At 45.7% G+C, this 27,839-nt stretch overlaps 1 protein-coding gene and 1 long non-coding RNA gene across 2 annotated transcripts in view; one reads left to right on the forward strand and one right to left on the reverse strand.

The window, feature by feature from the left end:
- Positions 1–4,413: 4,413 nt before the first annotated feature.
- Positions 4,414–27,829, reverse strand: LOC117501262. Its single transcript, XR_004557986.1, has 3 exons — positions 27,731–27,829; positions 19,243–19,252; positions 4,414–4,424 (listed from the first exon to the last, which is right to left on the reverse strand). It is a non-coding gene; the product is annotated as an uncharacterized LOC117501262 (long non-coding RNA).
- Positions 23,780–27,839, forward strand: part of ppp1r11 (protein phosphatase 1, regulatory (inhibitor) subunit 11) — a 37,234-nt gene continuing 33,174 nt past the window's right edge. Inside the window, exon 1 of the mRNA XM_034160102.1 lies at positions 23,780–24,083. Coding sequence (XP_034015993.1) covers positions 24,006–24,083 — 78 coding nt within the window. The 5' untranslated portion in view covers positions 23,780–24,005. The remainder of the gene's footprint in view (positions 24,084–27,839) is intronic.

A 27,839-nucleotide genomic window follows, 5' to 3' on the forward strand; every position in this document is an offset into this window, starting at 1 on the left:
ACAAGACACTCGGGAGCGGAGGACCCGACCTGTCCTGCCAGGACATGTGGCGGGGTACGTGATGGATAGTTTGGAAGAGGTGGCAAGTCATGTGCCTGTACACTTTGTCTGTGGAGGACGTTGAAGATGTCTATTTATTTGGCTGTAGTGACCGGGTTTCTGCTGTGTGGAGCGGCCATAGCACTGGTTTACCGGAAAATTAAGAAGGTAGAAGCAGCACTAATTGGCCCGTCAGGCTGCCCCACATGATTGATTCGATTGGAAGGACAGTGTCAGCTCAGTCGGCGGGTGTTAACCGCACGTTGGAATCCATCTCGGGGAGAATGGCTGCACTGGAAAACGCTTTGATCGTCAGTAATTACCACATCTCCTCTTCTCTATTCAGATGTATTGGAAGCCACTCTGTTTCAGACTGTGGAATCTTTCAGGCGTCTGCTAATCTGGATATCTATTTGGTTCCCAAACACCAGCTGCTCTTCAAGGCCGCTGGGATAAAATCCTCCTCTGAAGAACACTTCTGATGCCTCACTTCCTTGTCTTCCTTGTCTTCCCCGCCTCTCTGTCTCCTCCCAGTCCTGAGATGTTGACTGTGGGACCTTGAGACTCTGGTGGACTGATTCAGGACTGGGAGCCCCCCTCCCCCCCAAGGATGGACAGATAAGGCTGTTGATGACGCCAAGGGCGGCCTTCCGGCTGTCTGTCTGAACACTGGACACATTCAAGTCTCGGTTGTCGTCTGTTTTTGTGTGATTTGTCATTGTTTATCTGTGTGATGGTTTTTTTTCTTCAGGGCTGCTGCGTGGTTCAACGCAGCAGCACTGGAGGTTTTTCTTTCCCAATTTTTTACCTGTGTGTGCTTTATATGTGTTCATGTACCGGGCCAGCTTATGTGTGTTGTGTGTGTTATATTGGTGTTGTCTGTTTGTCATGAGGGCCGGTCAGGTTGCTCAGCCCTGCTCGTGACCTAAGGCAGGGATGTACATCTGGAGTTGTCCCCGGGTGCCAAAAAGGCGACCTCTGCTCCTAACTGGCAAATTAGGATGGGTAAAATGCGTAAACACATTTCATTGTGCAGGGAACATGTTCCTATGTGCATATGACAAATAAAATTCTTTTGAATCCTTTGAATCCTTGAATCCTTGAACTTTGACAACATCAGGGAGTACGGTCGGGCTTTGCCTTTTCGATAAAAGGCAGAGGTATAATCACAACCACTGAACACATGCAGGCCAGCTGTGGCCTTACAAATGGCAGGACCAAGAGAAGTGGCCAGGGAGGAGACTTCAATGTCGTGCCTGGTGTTCTTGTTACTGAGACCAATGTCTAGGTAGATCTGAGCATCAAAGCAGGCAGCATGCAGGAGGAGAATGACAAGAATGTCTGTGTCATTGCAATGTATTACAATGCTGCTGTTTGGATTGCTCTCTGCAATGTGCTTGACGTGCCAAGCTATCCTGGTGTCTGCCTCCTGATGCTGGCATATCAGTTCTGGCACTGCTTTCTTCACAACTTTGTTATCCTCAGACACAGTGAACGCTCAAGCTTGCTGGTCAATGCCAACATACAGTGTTGTGGCCAATGAGCAAAGGACTGTACCTGAGCTTCTCCCATTCCTTTATGAAGAAATGCAGTAGGGCTGTCTTGAATGCCTCTGAAGTCAGTTGAGCTTGACGATCACGAGGGCATTTCTGCTCTGGACCCATGATTCTGAATTGACCTTGTGAAATGTCACCACCTTGCAAGGTGTTGGACATCTTTCAGTGAAGGAGCATCAGTGTAAGAGTCACACACAAAGTCGACTCTTGAGGCCACCACTGAGCACTCTGGTGAGACTCGCCTCAGCTATGCCACCGAATGTGTCTGGCACTTCCACTTGGGATCTGATGACAAACATGGCATCCACAACCAGGGCATCCACTTGTTGTGGACTCTGAGTCTGACCTTTGACCCCTCTTCCAGGGTGTGCATCAGGACCGCTTTGTTTGTCTGATGTGGTGTGCCATCAATGTGAGCTAGGGAAAGTGGCACAGGTGTGAGAGGGAATGAGAACAAGTCCATATTGCTCTTTAGGGAGAGGTACAACAAACCGGCCAAACAGATCCATATTACCTTGCAGCCTCCTTGATGTTCTTGGTCTTTACCTGTCATTTTCACTCGGACAGCATCAGCTGAAAAGTTCTTTCCCTTTCCTAGAACTTACAGGTTTTTCAAACCGTTCAGGGTCAGTGAGGCACTCAGCCTTGAATTTGTCACAAAATTTGATGCCAGTTTCTCTCATAGAGAGCAGATTTCCTTTACTTCTTCTGAGGCAGCTTTGCCAGTGGTCAGACAATACAGTTGCCATCTGCCAGTCCATCAAATGGGTTTTGAGTGTTCTTATCCAACTCAATGATGAATCATTGAGTTGGAGTTTGAGTTTTTTTTTTTTTTTTTTGCTCTTGCTCTTGCTTGCCTCTACTGGTGGTGGGCTCTCACTGCGGTATTGTATCACTTCCTGTTCCGGAGCACAGCGGTGTTTTTCTGTATCTGTTAGCTGTTTAATCTGCGCAGTTAGATTGATCTAGTTATCTAGATTACGATTTGTTTCCCAGTGTAATCTTTACGTGCCTTAACTAAAGCACTCCTTCTGCTGAATCACCCTAAATTATTTACACATTATTCACTTTGCGTGTTTTTAGGAATCCGCTAGCTTAGCGTAGCTACTAGCTCTTAGCCGATTTAGGCATGGCGGCTTCTCCTGTCTCTCCCGCACTTTTCTGCTCTGGGTGTGAAATGTTTAGTTATTCCTCGGCCTCCTTTAGCAGTAACGGTACTTGTAATAAGTGTAGCTTATTCGTAGCTTTGGAGGCCAGGCTGGGCGAATTGGAGACTCGGCTCCGCACCGTGGAAAATTCTACAGCTAGCCAGGCCCCTGTAGTCGGTGCGGACCAAGGTAGCTTAGCCGCCGTTAGTTACCCCCTGGCAGATCCCGAGCAGCCGGGAAAGCAAGGCCGACTGGGTGACTGTGAGGAGGAAGCGTAGCCCTAAACAGAAGCCCCGTGTACACCGCCAACCCGTTCACATCTCTAACCGTTTTTCCCCACTCGACGACACACCCGCCGAGGATCAACTCTGGTTATTGGCGACTCTGTTTTGAGAAATGTGAAGTTAGCGACACCAGCAACCATAGTCAATTGTCTTCCGGGGGCCAGAGCAGGCGACATTGAAGGAAATTTGAAACTGCTGGCTAAGGCTAAGCGTAAATTGGTAAGATTGTAATTCACGTCGGCAGTAATGACACCCGGTTACGCCAATCGGAGGTCACTAAAATTAACATTAAATAGCTGTGTAACTTTGCAAAAACAATGTCGGGACTCTGTAGTTTTCTCTGGGCCCCTCCCCAATCAGACCGGGAGTGACATGTTTTAGCCGCATGTTCTCCTTGAATTGCTGGCTGTCTGAGTGGTGTCCAAAAAATGAGGTGGGGCTTCATAGATAATTGGCAAAGCTTCTGGGGGAAAACCTGGTCTTGTTAGGAGAGACGGCATCCATCCCACTTTGGATGGAGCAGCTCTCATTTCTAGAAATCTGGCCAATTTTCTTAAATCCTCCAAACCGTGACTATCCAGGGTTGGGACCAGGAAGCAGAGTTGTAGTCTTACACACCTCTCTGCAGCTTCTCTCCCCCTGCCATCCCCTCATTACCCCATCCCCGTAGAGACGGTGCCTGCTCCCAGACTACCAATAACCAGCAAAAATCTATTTAAGCATAAAAATTCAAAAAGAAAAAATAATATAGCACCTTCAACTGCACCACAGACTAAAACAGTTAAATGTGGTCTATTAAACATTAGGTCTCTCTCTTCTAAGTCCCTGTTGGTAAATGATATAATACTTGATCAACATATTGATTTATTCTGCCTTACAGAAACCTGGTTACAGCAGGATGAATATGTTAGTTTAAATGAGTCAACACCCCCGAGTCACACTAACTGTCAGAATGCTCGTAGCACGGGCCGGGGCGGAGGATTAGCAGCAATCTTCCATTCCAGCTTATTAATTAATCAAAAACCAGACAGAGCTTTAATTTCATTTGAAAGCTTGACTCTTAGTCTGTCCATCCAAACTGGAAGTCCCAAAAACCAGTTTTATGTGTTATTATCTATCGTCCACCTGGTCGTTACTGTGAGTTTCTCTGTGAATTTTCAGACCTTTTGTCTGACTTAGTGCTTAGCTCAGATAAGATAATTATAGTGGGCGATTTTAACATCCACACAGATGCTGAGAATGACAGCCTCAACACTGCATTTAATCTATTATTAGACTCTATTGGCTTTGCTCAAAACGTAAATGAGTCCACCCACCACTTTAATCATATCTTAGATCTTGTTCTGACTTATGGTATGGAAATAGAAGACTTAACAGTATTCCCTGAAAACTCCCTTCTGTCTGATCATTTCTTAATAACATTTACATTTACTCTGATGGACTACCCAGCAGTGGGAATAAGTTTCATTACACTAGAAGTCTTTCAGAAAGCGCTGTAACTAGGTTTAAGGATATGATTCCTTCTTTATGTTCTCTAATGCCATATACCAACACAGTGCAGAGTAGCTACCTAAACTCTGTAAGTGAGATAGAGTATCTCGTCAATAGTTATACATCCTCATTGAAGACAACTTTGGATGCTGTAGCTCCTCTGAAAAAGAGAGCTTTAAATCAGAAGTGCCTGACTCCGTGGTATAACTCACAAACTCGTAGCTTAAAGCAGATAACCCGTAAGTTGGAGAGGAAATGGCGTCTCACTGATTTAGAAGATCTTCACTTAGCCTGGAAAAAGAGTCTGTTGCTCTATAAAAAAGCCCTCCGTAAAGCTAGGACATCTTTCATCTCATCACTAATTGAAGAAAATAAGAACAACCCCAGGTTTCTTTTCAGCACTGTAGCCAGGCTGACAAAGAGTCAGAGCTCTATTGAGCTGAGTATTCCATTAACTTTAACTAGTAATGACTTCATGACTTTCTTTGCTAACAAAATTTTAACTATTAGAGAAAAAATTACTCATAACCATCCCAAAGACGTATCGTTATCTTTGGCTGCTTTCAGTGATGCCGGTATTTGGTTAGACTCTTTCTCTCCGATTGTTCTGTCTGAGTTATTTTCATTAGTTACTTCATCCAAACCACCAACATGTTTATTAGACCCCATTCCTACCAGGCTGCTCAAGGAAGCCCTACCATTATTTAATGCTTCGATCTTAAATATGATCAATCTATCTTTGTTAGTTGGCTATGTACCACAGGCTTTTAAGGTGGCAGTAATTAAACCATTACTTAAAAAGCCATCACTTGACCCAGCTATCTTAGCTAATTATAGGCCAATCTCCAACCTTCCTTTTCTCTCAAAAAGTCTTGAAAGGGTAGTTGTAGAGGAATGGTCTATTTGAAGAGTTTCAGTCAGGTTTTAGAATTCATCATAGTACAGAAACAGCATTAGTGAAGGTTACAAATGATCTTCTTATGGCCCTGGACAGTGGACTCATCTCTGTGCTTGTTCTGTTAGACCTCAGTGCTGCTTTTGATACTGTTGACCATAAAATTTTATTACAGAGATTAGAGCATGCCATAGGTATTAAAGGCACTGCGCTGCGGTGGTTTGAATCATATTTGTCTAATAGATTACAATTTGTTCATGTAAATGGGGAATCTTCTTCACAGACTAAAGTTAATTGTGGAGTTCCACAAGGTTCTGTGCTAGGACCAATTTTATTCACTTTATACGTTTCCCTTAGGCAGTATTATTAGATGGCATTGCTTAAATTTTCATTGTTACGCAGATGATACCCAGCTTTATCTATCCATGAAGCCAGAGGACACACACCAATTAGCTAAACTGCAGGATTGTCTTACAGACATAAAGACATGGATGACCTCTAATTTCCTGCTTTTAAACTCAGATAAAACTGAAGTTATTGTACTTGGCCCCACAAATCTTAGAAACATGGTGTCTAACCAGATCCTTACTCTGGATGGCATTACCCTGACCTCTAGTAATACTGTGAGAAATCTTGGAGTCATTTTTGATCAGGATATGTCATTCAAAGCGCATATTAAACAAATATGTAGGACTGCTTTTTTGCATTTACGCAATATCTCTAAAATCAGAAAGGTCTTGTCTCAGAGTGATGCTGAAAAACTAATTCATGCATTTATTTCCTCTAGGCTGGACTATTGTAATTCATTATTATCAGGTTGTCCTAAAAGTTCCCTAAAAAGCCTTCAGTTAATTCAAAATGCTGCAGCTAGAGTACTGACGGGGACTAGAAGGAGAGAGCATATCTCACCCATATTGGCCTCTCTTCATTGGCTTCCTGTTAATTCTAGAATAGAATTTAAAATTCTTCTTCTTACTTATAAGGTTTTGAATAATCAGGTCCCATCTTATCTTAGGGACCTCGTAGTACCATATCACCCCAATAGAGCGCTTCGCTCTCAGACTGCAGGCTTACTTGTAGTTCCTAGGGTTTGTAAGAGTAGAATGGGAGGCAGAGCCTTCAGCTTTCAGGCTCCTCTCCTGTGGAACCAGCTCCCAATTCAGATCAGGGAGACAGACACCCTCTCTACTTTTAAGATTAGGCTTAAAACTTTCCTTTTTGCTAAAGCTTATAGTTAGGGCTGGATCAGGTGACCCTGAACCATCCCTTAGTTATGCTGCTATAGACGTAGACTGCTGGGGGGTTCCCATGATGCATTGTTTCTTTCTCTTTTTGCTCTGTATGCACCACTCTGCATTTAATCATTAGTGATCGATCTCTGCTCCCCTCCACAGCATGTCTTTTTCCTGGTTCTCTCTCTCAGCCCCAACCAGTCCCAGCAGAAGACTGCCCCTCCCTGAGCCTGGTTCTGCTGGAGTTTTTCCTTCCCACTGTAGCCAAGTGCTTGCTCACAGGGGGTCGTTTTGACCGTTGGGGTTTTACATAATTATTGTATGGCCTTGCCTTACAATATAAAGCGCCTTGGGGCAACTGTTTGTTGTGATTTGGTGCTATATAAAAAAATTGATTGATTGATCATCCGTGAAGTTTATTTTATTTATTAACTACGCAGATGTACAGTAGTGTTCAGAATAATAGTAGTGCTATGTGACTAAAAAGATTAATCCAGGTTTTGAGTATATTTCTTATTGTTACATGGGAAACAAGGTACCAGTAGATTCAGTAGATTCTCACAAATCCAACAAGACCAAGCATTCATGATATGCACACTCTTAAGGCTATGAAATTGGGCTATTAGTAAAAAAAAAAAAAAAAGTAGAAAAGGGGGTGTTCACAATAATAGTAGCATCTGCTGTTGACGCTACAAACTCAAAACTATTATGTTCAAACTGCTTTTTTTTTAGCAATCCTGTGAATCACTAAACTAGTATTTAGTTGTATAACTACAGTTTTTCATGATTTCTTCACATCTGCGAGGCATTAATTTTGTTGGTTTGGAAGCAAGATTTTGCTCGTTTACTAGCGTGCTTGGGGTCATTGTCTTGTTGAAACACCCATTTCAACGGCATGTCCTCTTCAGCATAAGGCAACATGACCTCTTCAAGTATTTTGACATATCCAAACTGATCCAAGATACCTGGTATGCGATATATAGGCCCAACACCATAGTAGGAGAAACATGCCCATATCATGATGCTTGCACCACCATGCTTCACTGTCTTCACTGTGAACTGTGGCTTGAATTCAGAGTTTGGGGGTCGTCTCACAAACTGTCTGCGGCCCTTGGACCCAAAAAAAACCAAAACAATTTTAGTCTCATCAGTCCACAAAATATTCCTCCAGCGCCTTGGGGCAACTGTTTGTTGTGATTTGGCGCTATATAAAAAAATTGATTGATTGATTGATTGATTTCTCTTTAGGCCAGTTGATGTGTTCTTTGGCAAATTGTAACCTCTTCTGCACGTCTTTTATTTAACAGAGGGACTTTGCGGGGGATTCTTGCAAATAAATTAGCTTCACACAGGTGTCTTCTAACTGTCACAGCACTTACAGGTAACTCCAGACTGTCTTTGATCATCCTGGAGCTGATCAATGGGTGAGCCTTTGCCATTCTGGTTATTCTTCTATCCATTTTGATGGTTGTTTTCCGTTTTCTTCCACACGTCTCTGTTTTTTTTTTGTCCATTTTATAGGATTGGAGATCATTGTAGGTGAACATCCTATAATTTTTTGCACCTGCGTATAAGTTTTCCCCTCTCCAATCACCTTTTTAATCAAACTAAGCTTTTCTTCTGAACAATGTCTTGAACGTCCCATTTTCCTCAGGCTTTCAAAGAGAAAAGCATGTTCAACAGGTGCTGGCTTCATCCTTAAATAGGGGACACCTGATTCACACCTGTTTGTTCCACAAAATTGACAAACTCACTGACTGAATGCCACACTACTATTATTGTGAACACCCCCTTTTCTACTTTTTTTTTTACTAATAGCCCAATTTCATAGCCTTAAGAGTGTGCATATCATGAATGCTTAGTCTTGTTGGATTTGTGAGAATCTACTGAATCTACTGGTACCTTGTTACCCATATACTCAAAACCTGGATTAATCTTTTTAGTCACATAGCACTACTATTATTCTGAACACTACTGTATAATAAAGCAAATGGTGACTGGTTTCTAAACACAATTATGACAGAGTTGTTTGGGGAAGAGCGAGCAGCAGTCCCACAGCAGGCAGCGGAGTTTTTTTTTTTAAATTATTTACATGTGCGCGCCTGAACGGGACAGGAGGTCCTCAAACTGGGTCCTGCAGTTGATAATGATACTCCCAAAATCGAGAATGTCTCATGACGTTTGTCAGCTTTCCACACCAACTCGCTTCATGTGATCAAGGTCAGTCATGTTGTCAACTTGACTGACAACCGGAGCTGGCAGTGGAATGGAAGCTCCTCCTATTTGATGACGCACCGGGGTGAATTTTCGCAGCGAAAGCAGAGCAACACACCGGGCGATGATGGCGCGTCCATCGCCACGCGACTGACGCAAATTTGTGGTGTCTGGTCGCACCCTGTTTGAACATGGCATAAGGTGCAGAGACCTGGCAAGAGAGGACAACATCAAGTTAGCATCAGAATCAAAAAAGCTGACACGGAAGCTCACGAATTTTCAGATGATAATTTAGCCATAATAATATTCTGTGCTGAGGGTGGAGAACAGAATTTTGACTCACCCATAAATCGGACTGTGGCTGCACCGTGGCACCGCTGGCCTGACAATTGGTTATCAAGTGTCCAGAATGTTCACAGTAAAATCAAAGTCCGGCCTCTCTGCGGCATTGTCTCTCAGCCGACAACAGACGGGTGCAACCCAGTTGCATGGGTTCCTCCATGCTGCGATGTGATGATTCTGGTCCGACGTGGCTCGAGGAGGTTGTATGGGTGGGGGGTGTGGTGGAGTGCCAGTCCAGAAACTGAGCTGCTCGGCGGGGACGATCCTGGAGATGCCGGGCGGTCCGGATGGGAAGTGCAATGAGCTTGTCAAGGTCTTCGGGTAGGTCTATGGCTATGAGCTGGTCCTGGATATTGTCCGCCAGTTCCTGGAAGAAGACATCAAGCAGGATTCCATTCACTTTTGACTGCCAGAATGCAGAAGTCAATGGCTCCCTGCTTCAGCCTCATCAGGGTACGTGCAGCTTCACACCCCAGAGATGTGTGTTGAAACACCTCTTGAAGCGCAGCGGTGAAAGCCAGAAGGGAAGCACAGGTGGTGGATTGATGACCCCATTCAGCTGTTAGCCACGCCGCACCACGACCAGTCAGGTGAGTTATCATATAGGCTATCTTCATCCTATCGAACGAGAACTTACATGACATAAGCTTGAGCTGCAACTCACACTAAGTAATAAATGGTCTGATCTCACCAGACTCGCCTGAGAAGCATTCAGGAGGAGACAGCTGATTGCAGTAGACAGGTTCAGGTAGAGAAGCCGGTGAGGCTGCTGATGGCCCCGGTGGTGGTGCACTGGTTCTGCCGGTGCCAGTACCAGAAGAAGTCTGATGACTGAATCTTGACAGTAACCATCTCATCTGGGTGCTCACTGATACCATAAACAAGTCCTGGCGTTGAGTGAGATTGCTAAACCCAGAAGAAAGTGCGGTGAGCTGGTCTTCTTGCTGTGGTGGCGTACCACCAGCTGGAACAAGTCAGAGCCAGCTGTGTACACTGTTGGCCAGTTTGTTCTATCAGGCTGGATGGTCACGAATTGCTAAACACAAATGCACAGCTGGAACAAACAGCTCTGGTTTTTAGAAAGCTTTACTGTTGTGGATAGCAGAGGTCGGTACACGAGAAGCTGGTAAAAGAAGAGCAGCAGTACAAAAATCATCATGGCAAAAAGGCATGGTTGATGCAACAGGCTGGAGGTCAAGAACACACAAGGAGGCAGGCAGGAGTATGGAACACAGGTACAGAGCTGGAATGAAGGCACAAGGCACGACAAACTGGCGAGGAACTAACACACCCAGTGAGCTTATATAACCCCAGGTGATGATCAGCAAATCAGAAACAGATTTGCATGGAAAGCACCAGAACAAGGGCATGGCTAGAGAGAGGGAAATACCCATCACCAAGAACCAAGAGACAAAAGAGAGATAGTGACAGACAGACCCAAGCAGAAAAACCCAGCAAGAGAAAGAACATACAGAAAAACAAAAACACATCATAACAGAAAAATAAGAAAACAGACCAAATAATCAAACAGAAAACCAGACAAAAATTCAAACCCTGATACTGCTTTCAGACGCCTTTGCTGGGCGCAGACTTCTGGTTCTGTGCTGCGTCCTAAGTGAACTTTGTCATCCATATGGAGCCAAACAGCAGGAGCCTACTGAAGGGAACAGCGTAGAACCGGGAGCACTGCAGGATGCTCCGTGCGGAGTCAAAGCGGAGGAGAGTGCAGGGGAGGAGAGAACCTGTCCCAGGGGAAAACGCAGGAGACAACTGCCGAACCTTTCACACTGGTTCTGTTCTGTGCACCTCAGCAAGCAGGAGCCCCTGCAGCTGCAGGGAGAGACCACCAATTAGCTAATTCCCCACACAGTAATTGTTGTGTGGGCCGCTGAAGAGGAGGCACTGCTGGCCTCCACCAGAGGGCGCCCTGCCTGAAGTGCGGGCTTCAGGCACGAGAGGGTGCTGCCGCCTCTTCAGGACAGCTGTCAATCATCATCACCAACAGCTGTCATCTATCAACCACTCCATAAAGCCGGATGACATCTCCACCTCGCTGCCGAGATATCTTCAAGCGAAGAAGGTAAAACTCTCAGCCGTGTCTGTGCGGAACGCACTTATCATTGTCTTTTGAAACCTTTGCAGGAGTACCTGTTATCTTCAAGTCAGCTGGGAGCTGGGTTTTGGACGTGGAAGAGTGACGGACTTCACTCCTCTTTCCAAACCAGAGAAGTAACAGTCGTTCTCTGCACGTTTCTGTGTTTTTGTGTCGGAGGTGGAGATTCTCCCACAAAAGGAGAAATCTAACGGGTCTGACTGTGTTACTGGATGTGCACACACCCACTCTTGATTGTTTCTGCTTCCTGCCAGCAGTACCAGATCCGACAGCCGGAGACGGTGACCACCTGGGGACTTGGGACTTGGCGGCTCCAGTATTCTCCGGGTTCGTGGCGGTGGAAATCGTGTGGGTTCCGGCTCCTCTCTGGACGGATGTCTTCTATCCTCAAGCCTGCCACACGTCACCTTTGTAGACTGACTACATACAAATTCTGTAATCATCTGTATTTCGTTGTGCACATTCACAACAGTAAAGTGTTCTATTTTCGGCTCATTCATTGTCCATTCATTTACGCCCCCTGTTGTGGGTCTGTGTCACTACACTTTCACAACAGGATATTTCGGCCTCACGAATGCTCCCGCGACGTTCCAAGCTTTGGTTAATGACGTCTTGCGGGACTTCCTGCACCAATTCGTCTTCGTATATCTAGACGATATACTCATCTTTTCCCCGGATCCTGAGACTCATGTCCAGCATGTACGTCAGGTCCTGCAGGGGTTGTTGGCGAACCGGCTGTTTGTGAAGGGCGAGAAGTGCGAGTTCCACCACACTTCTTTGTCCTTCCTGGGGTTTATAATCTCCTCCAACTCCGTCGCCCCTGATCCGGCCAAGGTTGCGGCGGTGAGAGATTGGCCCCAACCCACAAGCCGTAGGAAGCTGCAACAGTTCCTCGGCTTTGCAAATTTCTACAGGAGGTTCATTAAGGGCTACAGTCAGGTAGTTAGCCCCCTGACAGCCCTGACCTCCCCAAAAGTCCCCTTCACCTGGTCGGATCGGTGCGAAGCCGCGTTTAGGGAGTTGAAATGTCGGTTTTCGACTGCACCAGTTCTGGTGCAGCCCGATCCTTGCCGCCAGTTTGTGGTTGAAGTGGATGCCTCTGACTCAGGGATAGGAGCCGTGTTATCCCAGAGCGGGGAGTCCGACAAGGTTCTTCACCCTTGTGCCTACTTTTCTCGCAGGTTGACCCCAGCTAAACGGAACTATGACGTGGGCAATCGGGAACTACTTGCAGTGAAGGAGGCTCTTGAGGAGTGGAGACACCTGTTGGAGGGAGCTTCGGAGCCGTTCACGGTTTTCACAGACCATCGGAACCGGGAATATATCAGGACTGCCAAGCGGCTGAACCCCAGGCAAGCCCACTGGTCATTGTTCTTTGGGCGTTTTGACTTCCGGATTAGGTATCGCCCTGGGACCAAGAACCAGAGATCGGATGCCTTGTCCCGGGTACATGAAGACGAAGTCAAAACAGGGCTGTTGGATCCACCGGAGCCCATCATACCTGAGTCCACTATCGTGGCCACCCTCACCTGGGACGTGGAGAAGACCGTCCGGGAGGCCCTGGCACGGAGCCCGGACCCAGGAACCGGTCCGAAGAACCGATTGTACGTCCCACCAGAGGCCAGAGCTGTTGTCCTGGACTTCTGTCACGGTTCCAAGCTCTCCTGTCATCCAGGGGTGCGAAGGACCGTGGCAGTGGTCCGGCAGCGCTTCTGGTGGGCATCTGTGGAAGCCGACGTCCGGGAATATATCCAGGCCTGTACCGCCTGTGCCAGGGGCAAGGCAGACCATACCAAGAGTCAAGGCCTTCTTCAACCGCTTCCGGTGCCTCATCGCCCCTGGTCCCACATCGGCCTGGATTTTGTCACGGGCCTCCCGCCGTCCCAGGGCATGACGACCATCCTCACGATAGTGGACCGATTCTCCAAGGCGGCCCACTTCGTGGCCCTCCCGAAGCTCCCAACGGCCCAGGAGACCGCAGACCTCCTGGTCCACCACGTCGTCCGTCTGCATGGGATACCAACAGACATTGTCTCGGATCGTGGTCCCCAGTTCTCCTCTCAAGTCTGGAGGACTTTCTGCAGAGAACTGGGGGCCACCGTGAGCCTCTCGTCTGGGTATCACCCACAGACAAATGGACAGGAAGAGCGGGCTAACCAGGAACTGGAACAAGCCTTTCGTTGTGTAACATCCCTGCACCCGACAGCCTGGGTTACCCATCTGGCCTGGATCGAGTATGTGCATAACAGCCAGGTGTCCTCTGCCACCAGCCTCTCCCCGTTTGAGGTGTGTCTGGGGTACCAGCCCCCATTGTTTCCCGTGGTGGAGGGAGAGGTCGGTGTGCCCTCGGTCCAGGCCCATCTCTGCAGATGCCGTCGTTTGTGGCGCCACCCGTTCTGCCTTGCTGAAAGCCCAGACAAGGGCTAAGGCCCATGCAGACCGCCGGCGCTCCCTGGCCCCTGCATACCAGCCCGGGCAGGGGGTGTGGCTTTCTATGAAGGATATCCCCCTCCAAGTGGACTCACCCAAACTACAGGACAGATACATCGGTCCATTCAAGATCCTCAAAGTCCTCAGTCCGGCCGCAGTGAAGCTCCAGCTCCCAGCTTCACTGCGGGTCCATCCGGTTTTTCATGTTTCCAGGATCAAGCAACACCACACCTCGCCCCGCTGTGCCCCCAGACCGGCGCCGCCTCTTGCCCGGATCATCGACGGGGAGCCGGCTTGGACGGTCTGCCGGCTCCTGGACGTCCATCGGAAGGGCTGGGGGTTCCAGTATTTGGGCGCCCTGCCTGAAGCGCGGGCTTCAGGCACGAGAGGGTGCTGCCGCCTCTTCAGGACAGCTGTCAATCATCATCACCAACAGCTGTCATCTATCAACCACTCCATAAAGCCGGATGACATCTCCACCTCGCTGCCGAGATATCTTCAAGCGAAGAAGGTAAAACTCTCAGCCGTGTCTGTGCAGAACGCACTTATCATTGTCTTTTGAAACCTTTGCAGGAGTACCTGTTATCTTCAAGTCAGCTGGGAGCTGGGTTTTGGACGTGGAAGAGTGACGGACTTCACTCCTCTTTCCAAACCAGAGACGTAACAGTCGTTCTCTGCACATTTCTGTGTTTTTGTGTCGGAGGTGGAGATTCTCCCACAAAAGGAGAAATCTAACGGATCTGACTGTGTTACTGGGTGTGCATACACCCACTCTTGATTGTTTCTGCTTTCTGCCAGCAGTACCAGATCCGACAGCCGGAGACGGTGACCACCTGGGGACTTGGGACTTGGCGGCTCCAGTATTCTCCGGGTTCGTGGCGGTGGAAATCGTGTGGGTTCCAGCTCCTCTCTGGACGGACGTCTTCTATCCTCGAGCCTGCCCACACGTCACCTTTGTAGACTGACTACATACAAATTCTGTAATCGTCTATTTTTCCTTATGCACATTCACAACAGTAAAGTGTTCTATTTTCGGCTCATTCATTGTCCATTCATTTACGCCCCCTGTTGTGGGTCTATGTCACTACACTTTCACAACAGTAATATGATAACCGCTTTGTGTTGCAGATGATTATTTATTTTTTTCTAACGTGTTTGTGCCGCCCTCCATGTGTCATGAAAAAAAAGTGCCCCGGGCAGCTGTCCGGCTCGCCTTCATTGAAAACTGTGTCTGACAGCAAATCAGTCAATGTTGACCAGAACCTTTGCAAAGCAATAACAACAGAATAGTGGTATCAGAGAATCCACAAAACAACCATTCACAGTGGATATCACACTTTTTGTTTGTTTTGTTCATTTCTTTTTTTTTCTACATAAAGTCCACTGTCCTGCATATGTGTCAATCTCAACTCAGTGTATGACAGCTCTGCCTCCACTCCAGGAGTAGGTCCGGGCCTGCAACACACGGCATGAAGTGGTCACCACCTCTTGGTAAGACGGCGGTGACCTTGGGGCTGACGAGGCTGCTGACAACTTCCTCCATCCTACCTCGCTCACATGGTTTCCTTCAGCTGCACCCATGCTCACAGGCTACTCAGGTAGCTGTTCTGTGTGGGCTAACGGCTGGGGGGGGGGGGGGGGGGGGGGGGTGCTACCTGGGCGGAGACCAGTCCTGTTGCGCCGCCGATATGTGGTTCCCTCCACATTGATGAGACAGTGCTGCGGTCCCACCTGCTGCAAGCATACAGCTCTCCTCTCTCAGCCCATTCTGTCACCCAGAAGTGGTTTCATCATGATGGACTGGATATTCAGCTCCAGCAGATCCCTCACGGATCTGTCATCAGTTAGCTTCACTGCCTGATGCTTCACTCTTAGCTCGTCTGTAACCCCGATGATGACCTGGGGCTCTAGCAGCTGGTTGGCCACAGAGAAAAGAGTTCTCATCCTCCATGACATCAGCCGTTGTGCTGGGCTGCAGTGCATGCCCTTAATGGGCGTGTTCCTCCAGTGTAGAAAAGCCTTCCAGGGGTCCTCATTGGCACGGTCTGCTTTTCTGCATAGACCCTTCACAATCTCAGTGCAGACTCTACTTTGCTGTTAGCTTTTGGGTGTCTCGGGGAGGGCATGACATGCTTGAAACCCCACTCCCTCTCAAATGCCTCTCTCAACAGTCAAATGGCCTCCACAGTCTAAAATGACCCAGTCTACTTTTTGTAGACGTTACGAGTTTCCTCAGCACGCCTAGTGAGATACTATCAAATTCTGTAATTCTAGGAAATATCTCAGTGATGGCACCCACCTCAACAGCAGAGTGTAGTGGCTAGGTTAAGGCATAAGGGATATGTTTAACCTAATGTCTTCTATTTTCTTCTCAAAGTAATCCAAGAAATCTTGTGCTGTAAAAGGAGAGTGACTTACAGGTAGTTGTTCATGAATAAGTGTTGCCACTGTGTCAAACAAGAACTTTGAGTTATGCTTGTTTTTGTTGATCAAATCAGCGTAATAGTAGCCAGTAGTGCATGCTTATAGTCTAAGACAGCATCATGCCATGTGAGGTGGAATACATCTAATTTTGAACTTCGCCATTTTTGTTCTAGACCTCTAACCTTATGCTTGAGATCATGCATATAATCATTGAACAAAGGTGACTGTGTTTTGGGGGGACATGGTTTTAATATAGGTGACACAATCATGTCAAGTATAGTTTTGAGCGCTGAGTTTAAACTATCCACAAGACTGTCTACTGATTTGGCATTTTCCAAAGTGAAGCTAAGATATTAGGCAGTCTAGCTCAAGTTCAGTTGTAGTTGAGGAGCTGACGTGTTGCCGCAATGATAAATAAGGTTGTTGTTCCACTAAACATGGCAGCGAAACTGTAAACCTAATAAGTGAGTGACAGCAATGCCACATGCGAGAACCAAATCCAGGGTATTCCCACTAATGTGCAATGAATTCTGAATGCATTGGTGGAATCCATAAATTTCCATAAATGATTTGCAGAGAGGATAATGGACTGCATTTATATAGTGCTTTTCCATCTGCATCAAACGCTCAAAGTGCTTTACAAGTAATGCCTCACATTTACCCCGATGTGAGGGTGCATACAAGGTACTCACTACACATCGGGCGCAACTTGCACAGGTGTCAAACTGATTCCAGAAAGGGCCTGATTAACATCACTTTGAGCAGATGGAATCAGTTAATCAGTGAAATCACCTGGTGTAGTGGGTGGTTACAAAGAAAACCTGCGCCCTCTTGGCCCTTTCTGGAATCAGTTTGACACCTATGAAAAGACCTTGCCCAAGGGCCCTTAGTGATTTTCCGGTCAGGCTGGGATTTGAACCCAGGATCCTCTGGTCTCAAGCCCAATGTTTTAATCACTAGACCATCACTTCCCCCAAGGATCAGAAGGCTTATTTATATGAATGTTGAAGTCACCAACAATCAGAATGTTTTCTGCACTAGTTGACAAATTAGAGATAAACTCACCAAATTCATCTAAGAATTCAGTGTCTGGGCCAGGGGTCCTATATACAGTGACAAAGTAATACAGCTGATTTTTATTCTTGTGACCTTGGCAATATGTAGCATCGTGGGCAGAGTGGAGAATCAGATGTTCAAATGAATTATAACTTTGATCCCCAACAGCTAATAAACTAAACCTAGATTTAGAAATAAGAGCAACACCCCCACCTTGCTTTGCATCACGAGGGACGTGACAAAATGTGTACGCTGGTGGGCAGGCCTCATTTAAGGGGAGGACAGCTGTAGATTTAAGCAAGGTTTCACATAACCCAATCATATCTAAGTGGTGATCCATAATTAGATAGCTAATCAACAATGATTTTGAGGACAGTGATCTTATGTTAGTGAGACCCAGACTAAGGACCTCAGTGGGGTTGGCAGTTGGACTGTCTGGTAGTGTTGAAAAGTTAGAAATATCCATGGAATATGTGTATAACACACAATGTTTTCATGAGAAGAGCAGAAGGGTAAAAAGGAATTGAAAAAGGAGCTAAAATGTGGTGTGTGTCGCCTTGGTCTCTGCTGTTTTGTCTCTCTCTTTCTCTCTCTCTTCCAGGTCGCTGACACAGAGCTGAGTGCTGATTACCACACCCGCAACTCATCTGTATTTCATCACTGCCTGTGTATTTATACCCCGGTCATTCATCTCATCTTCCCCAGAAACTCAGTGATTCCTGCTCAGTAACCTGGCCTCTCTGTTTCCCATAATAGAGTTGTTTTTGGCATTCCTACGCTGCCTTTTGCTGCTGTTTTTTTGGCCATTTTCTCTGGCGTTCCCACGCCGCTATTTTTGGCATCTTTGAACTTGAGCATTTCACCGCTCAGTACTGACTACTCTTGTGCTCCGCACACCAACTCACCTGTGTCTCTCCTCCTCCTCCTCAGGATCTCCTCCCTCAGCTTCGTGGACAGTCACCTGGGTCTGGATCTCCTCCACAACTCCTTCTGCACCTCGGCTCGGGTTTCCGCACCTGTGTCCTCCACCCGGCTCATCCACACCACTGTGGTCCCGGTGTCTGCGAAGTGTGGCTCTCTGGTTCCACTGCTGTGTGGGCTGTGTCTTTGCTCACCAGGCTTCTTTATGATTATTCATTCTGTTGCACAGTTTCCAGTTACAGTAATCTGTGTAATAAATTCTGTCCATTTTTGGACATTTTCTGTTTCATTTCTGTCTCCTGCATTTGGGTCCAGCATTCCAATGGGGTTCAGACTGTAACATAAATAGAGATAAACCTGGAGAGCAACTGGAGAGGCAGCTATCTATAGCAGCACCTGAGCAAAAAAAAAACCACCACAGGGGGGGCGAAGGTGTTCACTAAGTTGGACCTACAAAATGCTTACCATTTAGTCAGCATATGGAATGGTGATGAGTAGAAGACGGTGTTTAATACGCCCATGGGTCACTATGCCATTTGGTCTCACCAACGCTCCTGATACATTTCAGAATTTGGTGAATGATGTCGTTTGGGATATGGTAAACAGATGTGTGTCTGTATATTTGGATGACATCCTGATTTTCTCCCCCATTGACAAGATCCACGCTTAGCATGTTTGCTCTGTACTACAGCACGTACTCCAGAACCAACTGTATGTGAAAGTGGAAAATATGATTTGCACAAACCCTCAGTGTCTTTTCTGGGGTTTGTGCTGACTGAGGGGGAGGTCAGGATGGACCCAGCTAAGGTAGTGGCTGTTGCTGAGTGGACCACGCCACACACCCGCAAGGATCCAACCTGGCGTTTACTCATTTTATAGAGTTCATTTGTAATTTTAGTACCCTAGTCTCACATTTACACCTCTCCCCACAGGTCTTTTGTTTGTTCTCCAGAATGTGATGCAGTCTTTTGTGAATTAAAGCCGTGTTTTACTTCTGCTCCGATCCTGCTCCACCTGGATTCCAGTCAGCAGTTTGTGGTCCAGGTGGACACCTCAGACAGTGGGGTTGGAGCAGCCCTCTTTCAAATTAGCCCCACTGATGGTAAGCTCCACCCATGTGCATTCCTGTCCAAGAAACTATCCACAGCTGAGCGAAATTGTAACAGCGGTGACTGCAAACCACTGGCCATCAAAGTGGCCGTGGAGGAGTGGTGACATTGACTAGAGGGGGTCCAGATGCCGTTCTTGTTCTGGAACGACCATAATACCCCCCGTCACACATAGCCAGAATCACGTTGAATGCCGTCGGAATGACAAATCAGCGTGCATCCAAAAAGTGTCAGATTTCAGTACCAAAACATTTTGACAGCCATATGCAGAAGTCCACACAGTTGGTCAAAATCGGCTGGCGGCCCCGAGTGTGGTGCACATGTTCAAAACCCTCCGGGTGCCATCGAGATGGGACCTCCATCATAACTGTATATAACACGGGTAGCTGCACCTCTCCGTGGTGCACAGTAACGTGTCATTGCAGGTGTTAGGCTCGGAGCTGAACGGATCTCACACTGTAATAAATGATCACCTTCTAACTCTGTAGGAGATATGACATGGAACGATTGTGCCAGGCTGTGACAGCATTAATAAACATGAATCTCACCTCCACAGTGCGGATGTGGAGCTGGGACCACAGCCTGTGGTCAAAATCCTCTCACCCAAAATAAAAAATAAATCCCATGTGATAATCCAACCATCGCGGTGTCCAGAGTTGCGTTGTGCTCCTAAAGTGAGCAAAAAAGAAATTAAAGTTCCCTGGAAAGGTTCCATCTGATGCAGGGAACAGCATGGCAGAAAACTTTCGGTGAAGCTGTGCAGTGGCACTAAGCGTGCGCGCCCCGCAACTCGAGCAGCGTTATGAATACACACACATACACACACACAGACACACGGCTGAGTGATAATTGCAGTCCCACATGTGTGCCTCGCGCACGTTCCATATAGTTCACAGTTTTCATCCATCTCTGTTTACACCCGCACACTCTGACTCCCTGGTCCCATTCACATTGGCCCTGGTGAGGAGGTGCAGGAGAACCTGGGAGCAGGCTCGCCAGTCTCTCGTCAGCACGCTGGCGATCTACAAGATGGCTGTGAATTGCAAAAGGACTCCCGCTCCTTCCTACGTTCCAGGACAGAAGGTCTAGCTATCGACCTGCCACTAAGTGTAGACTCCAGGAAACTTGCTCCCGGGTTCATCTGACCCTTTCTGATCTCCAAAGTGGTTCATCCAGTAGCTGTCAAAGCTAAAGCTCCCCAGGACCATGCACGTCCATCCCACATTCCACACCGGTAATGTCAAACCAGCATGCTCGGCCCTCCGGTTGAGCCCCTCCACCTGCCCGGTTCATCGACGGCAGTCTGGTGTTCACTGTGTGGCGGCTCCTGTCTGCTTGTTGTTGGGTCCAGGGGATCCAGTATTTAGTTGACTTGGAAGGATATGGTCCAGAGGAACACTCTTCTGTCTTGTTTCGGACCCTGACCCCTTTGAAGGGGGTTGGGGGGGCGGGGGGGGGGGGTGATGTCATGTGGGACTATTTTCATGTTTGGTTTTTGCATTGCTTTATGTTCTTGTTTGGGTTTTGTATTTTCTTTGTGTTCGTGTTTGTTTTTTGTCTTGCTTGTTTTTGGTTTGTGTTCATGTTCACCATATTCTCTTGACTTGTGTCTAGGTGTGTTTTTCCTTTTGTTTCCCATGTCTCTATCCTGAATGTTCTCACACACCTGTGTCTCACTTTCCCTCATTACGTCGTGTTATTTAAGCCCTCTCTTCGTTGTACTTTTGTGTCGTCGCAACCAGGGTTCTCATAGTCCTTGTTTGTTGTTATTGCCACACTGTATTTTTTAACCTTTTGTCTGTTTTTGACTTCATGTTTTGTCTCATGATTTTGATACCTCTGCTGATTTTTGCCTGCCTTTCTGTGTACTGACCTCTGCCTGTTTTTGAAGTAAACCTTTTTTCTTATCCCACACCACTGTGTGAGTCCACCATTTGTGTCGTGCCTTTTTGTGCCGAAGTTCATGTCAGAGCATAAACCAAGCATGAAGTCAAAAGAATTGTCTGTAGACCTCTGAGACAGAATTATCTCAAGGGAGATTGCCAAAAAGCACCTGAAGGACTCTCAGACCATGAAACAAGATTATCTGTCCTGATTAGACAAAGATTGAACTTTTTGGTGTGAATACCAGGCGTCATTGTTGTGTGGGCCGCCAGAAGAGGAGGTACTGCTGGCCCACCACCAAAGGGCGCCCTGCCTGAAGTGCGGGCTTCAGGCACGAGAGGGCGCTGCCGCCACGGACACAGCCGGGAGTGACAGCTGTCACTCATTAACTCCTGACAGCTGTCACTCATTCTTCATCATCGCACTCCATAAAACCCAGACGTCATCTCCACCTCATCGCCGAGATATCGTACTTCATCGGAGGTAATATCCTCAGCCGTTTGTGATTACAATATTTGTATATTGTGAGTGTTTGCAGGAGTACCGGTACCTCCGTCGGTGAAAGCTGAGAGAGCGCTGAAGGCACTCTTTTCCCCTGAGGAATCTACAGTACTCTGCAAGTTATTGAGTGAGAGGTGGAGGTGGCATTCCCACCGTTGTTGTTACTGGGTGTACACACACCCACACTTGACTGTCTTTGTTCTCGCCAGCAGTACCAGATCCGACAGTCGGGAACGGTGATCACCTGGGAATTCGGGACTTGGCGGCTCCAGTATTCACCAGGTTCTGTGGCGGCGGAAATCGTGTGGTTCCGGCTCTTCTCAGGACAGACGTCTTCTATCCTCGAGCCTGCCCACACGTCACCTTTGTGGATTGACTGTAATTAGATTCTGAGATTGTCTGTATTCCGTTGTGCACATTTCACAACATTAAATTGTTACTTTTTGGCTCATCTATTGGCCGTTCATTTGCGCCCCCTGTTGTGGGTCCGTGTCACTACACTTTCACAACAGTCATGTTTGGAAGAAACCATCCCTACAGTGAAGCATGGTGGTGGCAGCGTCATGCTGTGGGGATGTTTTTCAGTGGCAGGAACTGGGAGACTAGTCAGGATTGAGGGAAAGATGAATGCAGAAATGTACAGAGACATCCTGGATGAAAACCTGCTCCAGAGCGCTCTTGACCTTAGAGAGGGGTGACGGTTCATTCACAATGACCCTAAACACACAGCCAAGATATCAAAGGAGTGGCTTCAAGACAATTCTGTGAATGTTCTTGAGTGGCCCAGCCAGAGCCCTGATGGATCTGAGAGGTGCTGCAAAGAGGAATAGATAAAACTGCCCAAAGGTAGGTGCACCAAGCTTGTGACATCATATTCAAGAAGACTTCAGGCTGTAATTGCTGCTAAAGGTGCAGCAACAAAGTACTGAGCAAAGGGTGTGAATACTTACGTACACGTGATTTATTTTTTTATTTTTAATAAATTTGCAAAAATAAAAAAAAAACTTCATGTTGTCATTAGGGGTGCTGTGAGTAGAATTTTGAGGGGAAAAAAATGAATATACTCCATTTTGGAATAAGGCTGTAACATAACAAAATGTGGAAAAAGTGAAGCACTGTGAATACTTTCCGGATGCATTGCATATATATTTATATGTGTGTGTGTGTGTGTGTGTGTGTGTGTGTGTGTGTGTGTGTGTGTGTGTGTGTGTGTGTGTGTGTGTGTGTGTGTGTGTGTGTGTGTGTGCGCTAGTCACTATGTTAAAATACTAAACACAACATGAATTACCAATTAAATATTTAATAGAAATGTCAAATATAGAAAGTTACATCGTTTTAAGTTCAGCATTTCATGATCATTGTAAGATGAATAAGTTCAGTTTGGATTAATGAAATAATCATACAAATTTAATTTTAATTTTGTGAAATTGCATGCTTATTTTAAACTGTGCACAAAAATTGTTCAGAGAATTTCTTGATTTACTGATACACATTTCAAATGAGGAATATATATATATATATATATATATATATATATATATATATATATATATATATATATATATATACACACACACACACACACACACACACACACAGAACAAAAATATAAACGCAAAACTGTTTTTGTTCCCATTTTTCATGAGCTTAACTCAAAGATGTATAACATTTTCTATATACACAAAAGGCCTATTTCTTTCAAATACTGTTCACAAATCTGTCTAAATCTGTGTTAGTGAGCAGTTCTCTTTTGCGGAGATAATCCATCCCACCTTACAGGTGTGACATATCAAGATACTGATTAGACTGCATGATCATTGGACAGGTGTGCCTTGGGCTGGCCACAATAAAAGGTCATTCCACTGAATGTGAGCATTTGCCCACTTGCCGACAACGGACTGCAGTCATATATATATATATATATATATATATATATATATATATATATATATATATATATATATATATATATATATATATATATATATATATATATATATATAGGCAAAACACACACACCTGTTTATGAAATTGGCGCGTTTTGTGTTGTCCCTCACAATATGGCCGCCAGTTTGACGTCCATTTACCGCAGCAGTGTCTGCGGAGCAGCGTCTAGTGCTCACTCAGTGCTCTGCAGCATCAACAGCTTTAAAGTGCACCGCAAGCGCCCCAAACCGGAACGGTGTTCAGGGATCGGATCGGATTCCGGATCAGCCGAGGCCGAAGGAGCTATCACAGAAATGAAACAGAGCGACAGTGGCGCTGGAATCCTAAAGTGAATCGAGCTGTTTTCGGTCTGAAATCGAACCCCCGTGCTGGTGCTAAGATTAGCGTTAGCATTAGCATTAGCATTAGCAGTTCCAGGGATGGCGGAGGTTCCCGGGACATCAAGCGAGACCATAACGGAGACGGTTCAGACCAGCACGCCGCCGCCGCCCCAACAGGTAACCAACAACAACATAGCGTTCAGGCCACACTGCTTAAAGTGGAACCCTGACATGGTAACGGTCTCTCAATGACATTTTGTGATGTGACACAAGGTGCTGATATTTAACAGCGGGAACGCCTCCCTTATGCTTCCAGTGTTGCCAGATTTCTACAGAAAAACAAGCCACCATCTGAAAACGAGCTTACAAAAGTGACTTATTTGCTCCTCAAGAAAACAGTCCTCTGCTTTGCCGACATAGTTTAAACCAGCAACAGTGGCCACTCAGGCTCGATTTGATCACACAAACTCAGAAACATGGGGTGTAGAAGCCCATGCTCAGGGCCAGTCCCTGACCCGGATAAATGAGTCGGCTTATGTCAGGAGAGGCATCCACTAAACCAAACATGCAAATCATAAATCCTATTTCCACACCGGTGTCGCCGACCGAACGGTCCCCCCCTAAAATTGGTCTGCCCTGCCTTCACTGAGTCTGACTCTCTTCACCCAAACGGAATAATGTGATTATTAACCATCAGATGACAAATTAAAACCTCTTAAATTATTGTAAAGTCAGGTTTAAGCAGAAATGAGGCTGTTTTAAGATGAAACAAGGCAATAATCGGTGAATCGCTACCAACGCAGGCGCAGCAGCAGCAGCACGTCTGAGTCTAACATGCTGATGTGAGAGGACCGTTCGGTCGGCAACACTGGATCGCTCGGGCTGATCCAGTGTGATCATCACCAGTACTGTGTACTATGGACACAAACATAGAGAACAAATTCTAGGAATACAGTAACTTAATCCAACATGGATAACGGGATGTAATCCAATTAAAAAAGTTTGCATTTCCGCTCTGTCAGGCGGTAAGAAAACTGTCTGCATCACTCGATTAAAGTTACTGTAAGTTTTCAAGATGGCAGCAAATACTGTGTCCATCCAATATTATGTTTTAAAACCTTTTGACATGAAATATAATGCCACATTTTACTGTGAGATGTTGCTCTGTTTGCTCTATTTTCTAAAAATTAACTTGAATTTTACATTTTCATTTACTTTACTGTTGGTTTGCTAAATGTAGACTGTTGGACAATACTTATTGTAAAAGACAGATGACCAGGAAAAAGTGGACAGTTTTTTTGTTGTGGAATAATGTCCAGTGGCGCGCACTACCTTTGTTTGTTTGTTCTAAATAGAAGACAACTGAAAAAAAATGAGACATAAATGACACGTTTTTAAAATGTAATTTTGATAAAATCATTGTTATAGTACTCATAACAAAAATAATAGATTAATCAAAACTAATGGTTAGGTTTATTGGGTGCAGTCCTACACCACACCTTAGCTCTGTTGTTCTCAGCCAACATTAGTGATATTCCCAAGTCGGACTTTGGTACGACTTTGGTATCCAATCTGTGTTTTCCACAGATGTGTGCTGTCGCAGCTACGTGATTGTGCCTCTCAGTATTCAGTTGAGGTCAAACGTTTACATGTCATAGTGATTTTGGGCTTTTAATGACATCTTTGTACTGTCTTTTGCCAGGGTGGAATGACTGGACATCAGTAACGACTTTAAAGCTGTACGGCCTTTCAAGCTGACTAAATTTAGTTTCTACCAAAATCCAAGCATTATAGTGTAGGTTTATTTTTGTAACGTGTTGCATAATTGCAGCTCATTTTAATGAAGAGAACATATTTACCTGGTGGAGGGAAGTCTATAGTGAATATTTTCTTTTCCTACAGGAGGAAGTGCGCATGCGTGTGATGCACGTTCCCAGGGTGTGCACACTAACATCCATACGTTCTCTTGTAAATTAGCTCAGAGGTGTTATCTGGTTTCAAAAACAGCATTTTTAGATATAGAAGTGTTTATTTCTTGCTAACTTTTACAAAACTAGTGCAGTGCCCGTAGGATTTTTTTTTTTTAAACTTATATGGGGGGAATAACACTTGCACTGCAAAATAATAAAGAACGGGATTCAATTTGGTGTTGGCATATCAAAGTAAAATGATGTTGAACAAAGAAAGATATTAGATAATACATTTGGTTGCTGTCAGTTGATGATTAACTTCACACTGTTCAAGGTTATTATCATTAACTATCTAAGATGGTACTCGTAGGAGTTGAATTTGCTAACAGATGGTCCGGCTGTTAGCTGGTAAGCTTTCAATCTGTGTGTTTTTTAAAGATGCTGTTTAGATATTTATGTAGTACGTTCATGTCCGACATGCTTTTTCTAATCGTGTTTTTAGCTTCTGGTTTAGAAAGAAAATACGTGTTTTGGACCGATTGTCATGGAAATTGGTCCAATATGGGTAAAATATCTGACTGGTAATTAGCCAATCAGAGCGCGCGTAGCATCGTAGCCATATAATAAAAGATTTTATTCAGCTTATGCACTTACTGAAATGTTGTACAACTAGTGGGAAATTTGTTTGTGTTTCTTCTATTTCTGTTTAAGAGTTGTTTTAGTTTTTAAGTGCATCTATTGCAAATCGTATTTAACTAAATTTCTCCTGTTGTGAATCTTAGGAGTGGTTAGCATTTTTGTTAGCAGTTAGCTTCCACTAGCTTGGCTACACTCTTGGATTTTCTGGTGCACTTAGTACACTACTTTACACTTTACATTAATCCTGCGCGATGCTGGCAAATAGGGTGGCTCTATTAAAGAGCCTTCCGTAAGGTAGAACAGCTTCTTAGTTCAGTGGAGTTAGATGTTACAGGCACTCCAGACAAGGTTAGTGTTGGGCCGGCTAGAGTGCCCATTAGCATTAACTTAGAAACGCCGGCTGTGGATGAGTTTTCTGACCATAGTTAGGCAGAGGAAGTCACGTAAGGCTTGGTGCCCAGTTGCGGTGCCGCAATCACACTCGTCACTGTGAACTGAAGCGGTTTTCAGCCTTGGATATGCCTGTTGTTAGTCCTTCGAAGCCACGGGTGTCTGCATCAATTAATAGTGTCTGGGGTAATGATGAGACATTTAGCAGGTTGACATTGTTAAATAGTTTTATTGATAACTGGCCTTTGTTTTGGGGCTGCTGTGGCTTGCTGATACCAGATGGCCTTCGCCCTACTGGGGAAGGTGCCACCATCTTGTCTGCAAACATAGGTAGAGATCTACAGGGAGAGTAACATTAGGACTTTACAGCAGGCCACGGAGCAGGTGATTAGAGACCCTGCAAGACTTACGACAAATGTCGATGGGGAATCCATGAGCTTCGCGGGGAAATTAGTGCAGAAAATCCACTATGGTGATAGTGCAGTTTATGTGGCAGAGAGGTAAATTCGTCAAGTTCAGATTGTGTCCTGTTTCTGCAGATGTGTCCATAACAATCATAGAGTGATGTGCTTTGCCATCTTAATACCCATTACTACATTGGATGACATTGAAATTGAGGATGGCCTGCTGGCTGTTCCAGCAATATCAAATATTTTGTGTCTACCTACAACCTGCGTGGAATGTCTCAAACTTAAACCTACGTCTACGCATGTTATATATGCTGCCCTGGAATCACCCCTAAATCCAAACAGTCCAATTGTCAAGCCCACTGACATCCTTCGCCTGGGTCTCTTTAACATAAGACCACTGTCCTCAAAATTGTCAAGCCCACTAACATCCTTCGCCTGGGTCTCTTTAACATAAGACCACTGTCCTCAAAATCACTTTTGATTATGGATCACCACTTGGATATGATTGGGTTCTGTGAAACCTGGCTTAAACCTACAGCTGTCCTCCCCTTAAATGAGGCCTGCCCTCCGGCGTACACGTCGTC

Source organism: Thalassophryne amazonica, chromosome 20, assembly GCF_902500255.1.
Source record: "Thalassophryne amazonica chromosome 20, fThaAma1.1, whole genome shotgun sequence".
Taxonomy (NCBI): Eukaryota; Metazoa; Chordata; class Actinopteri; order Batrachoidiformes; family Batrachoididae; genus Thalassophryne; species Thalassophryne amazonica.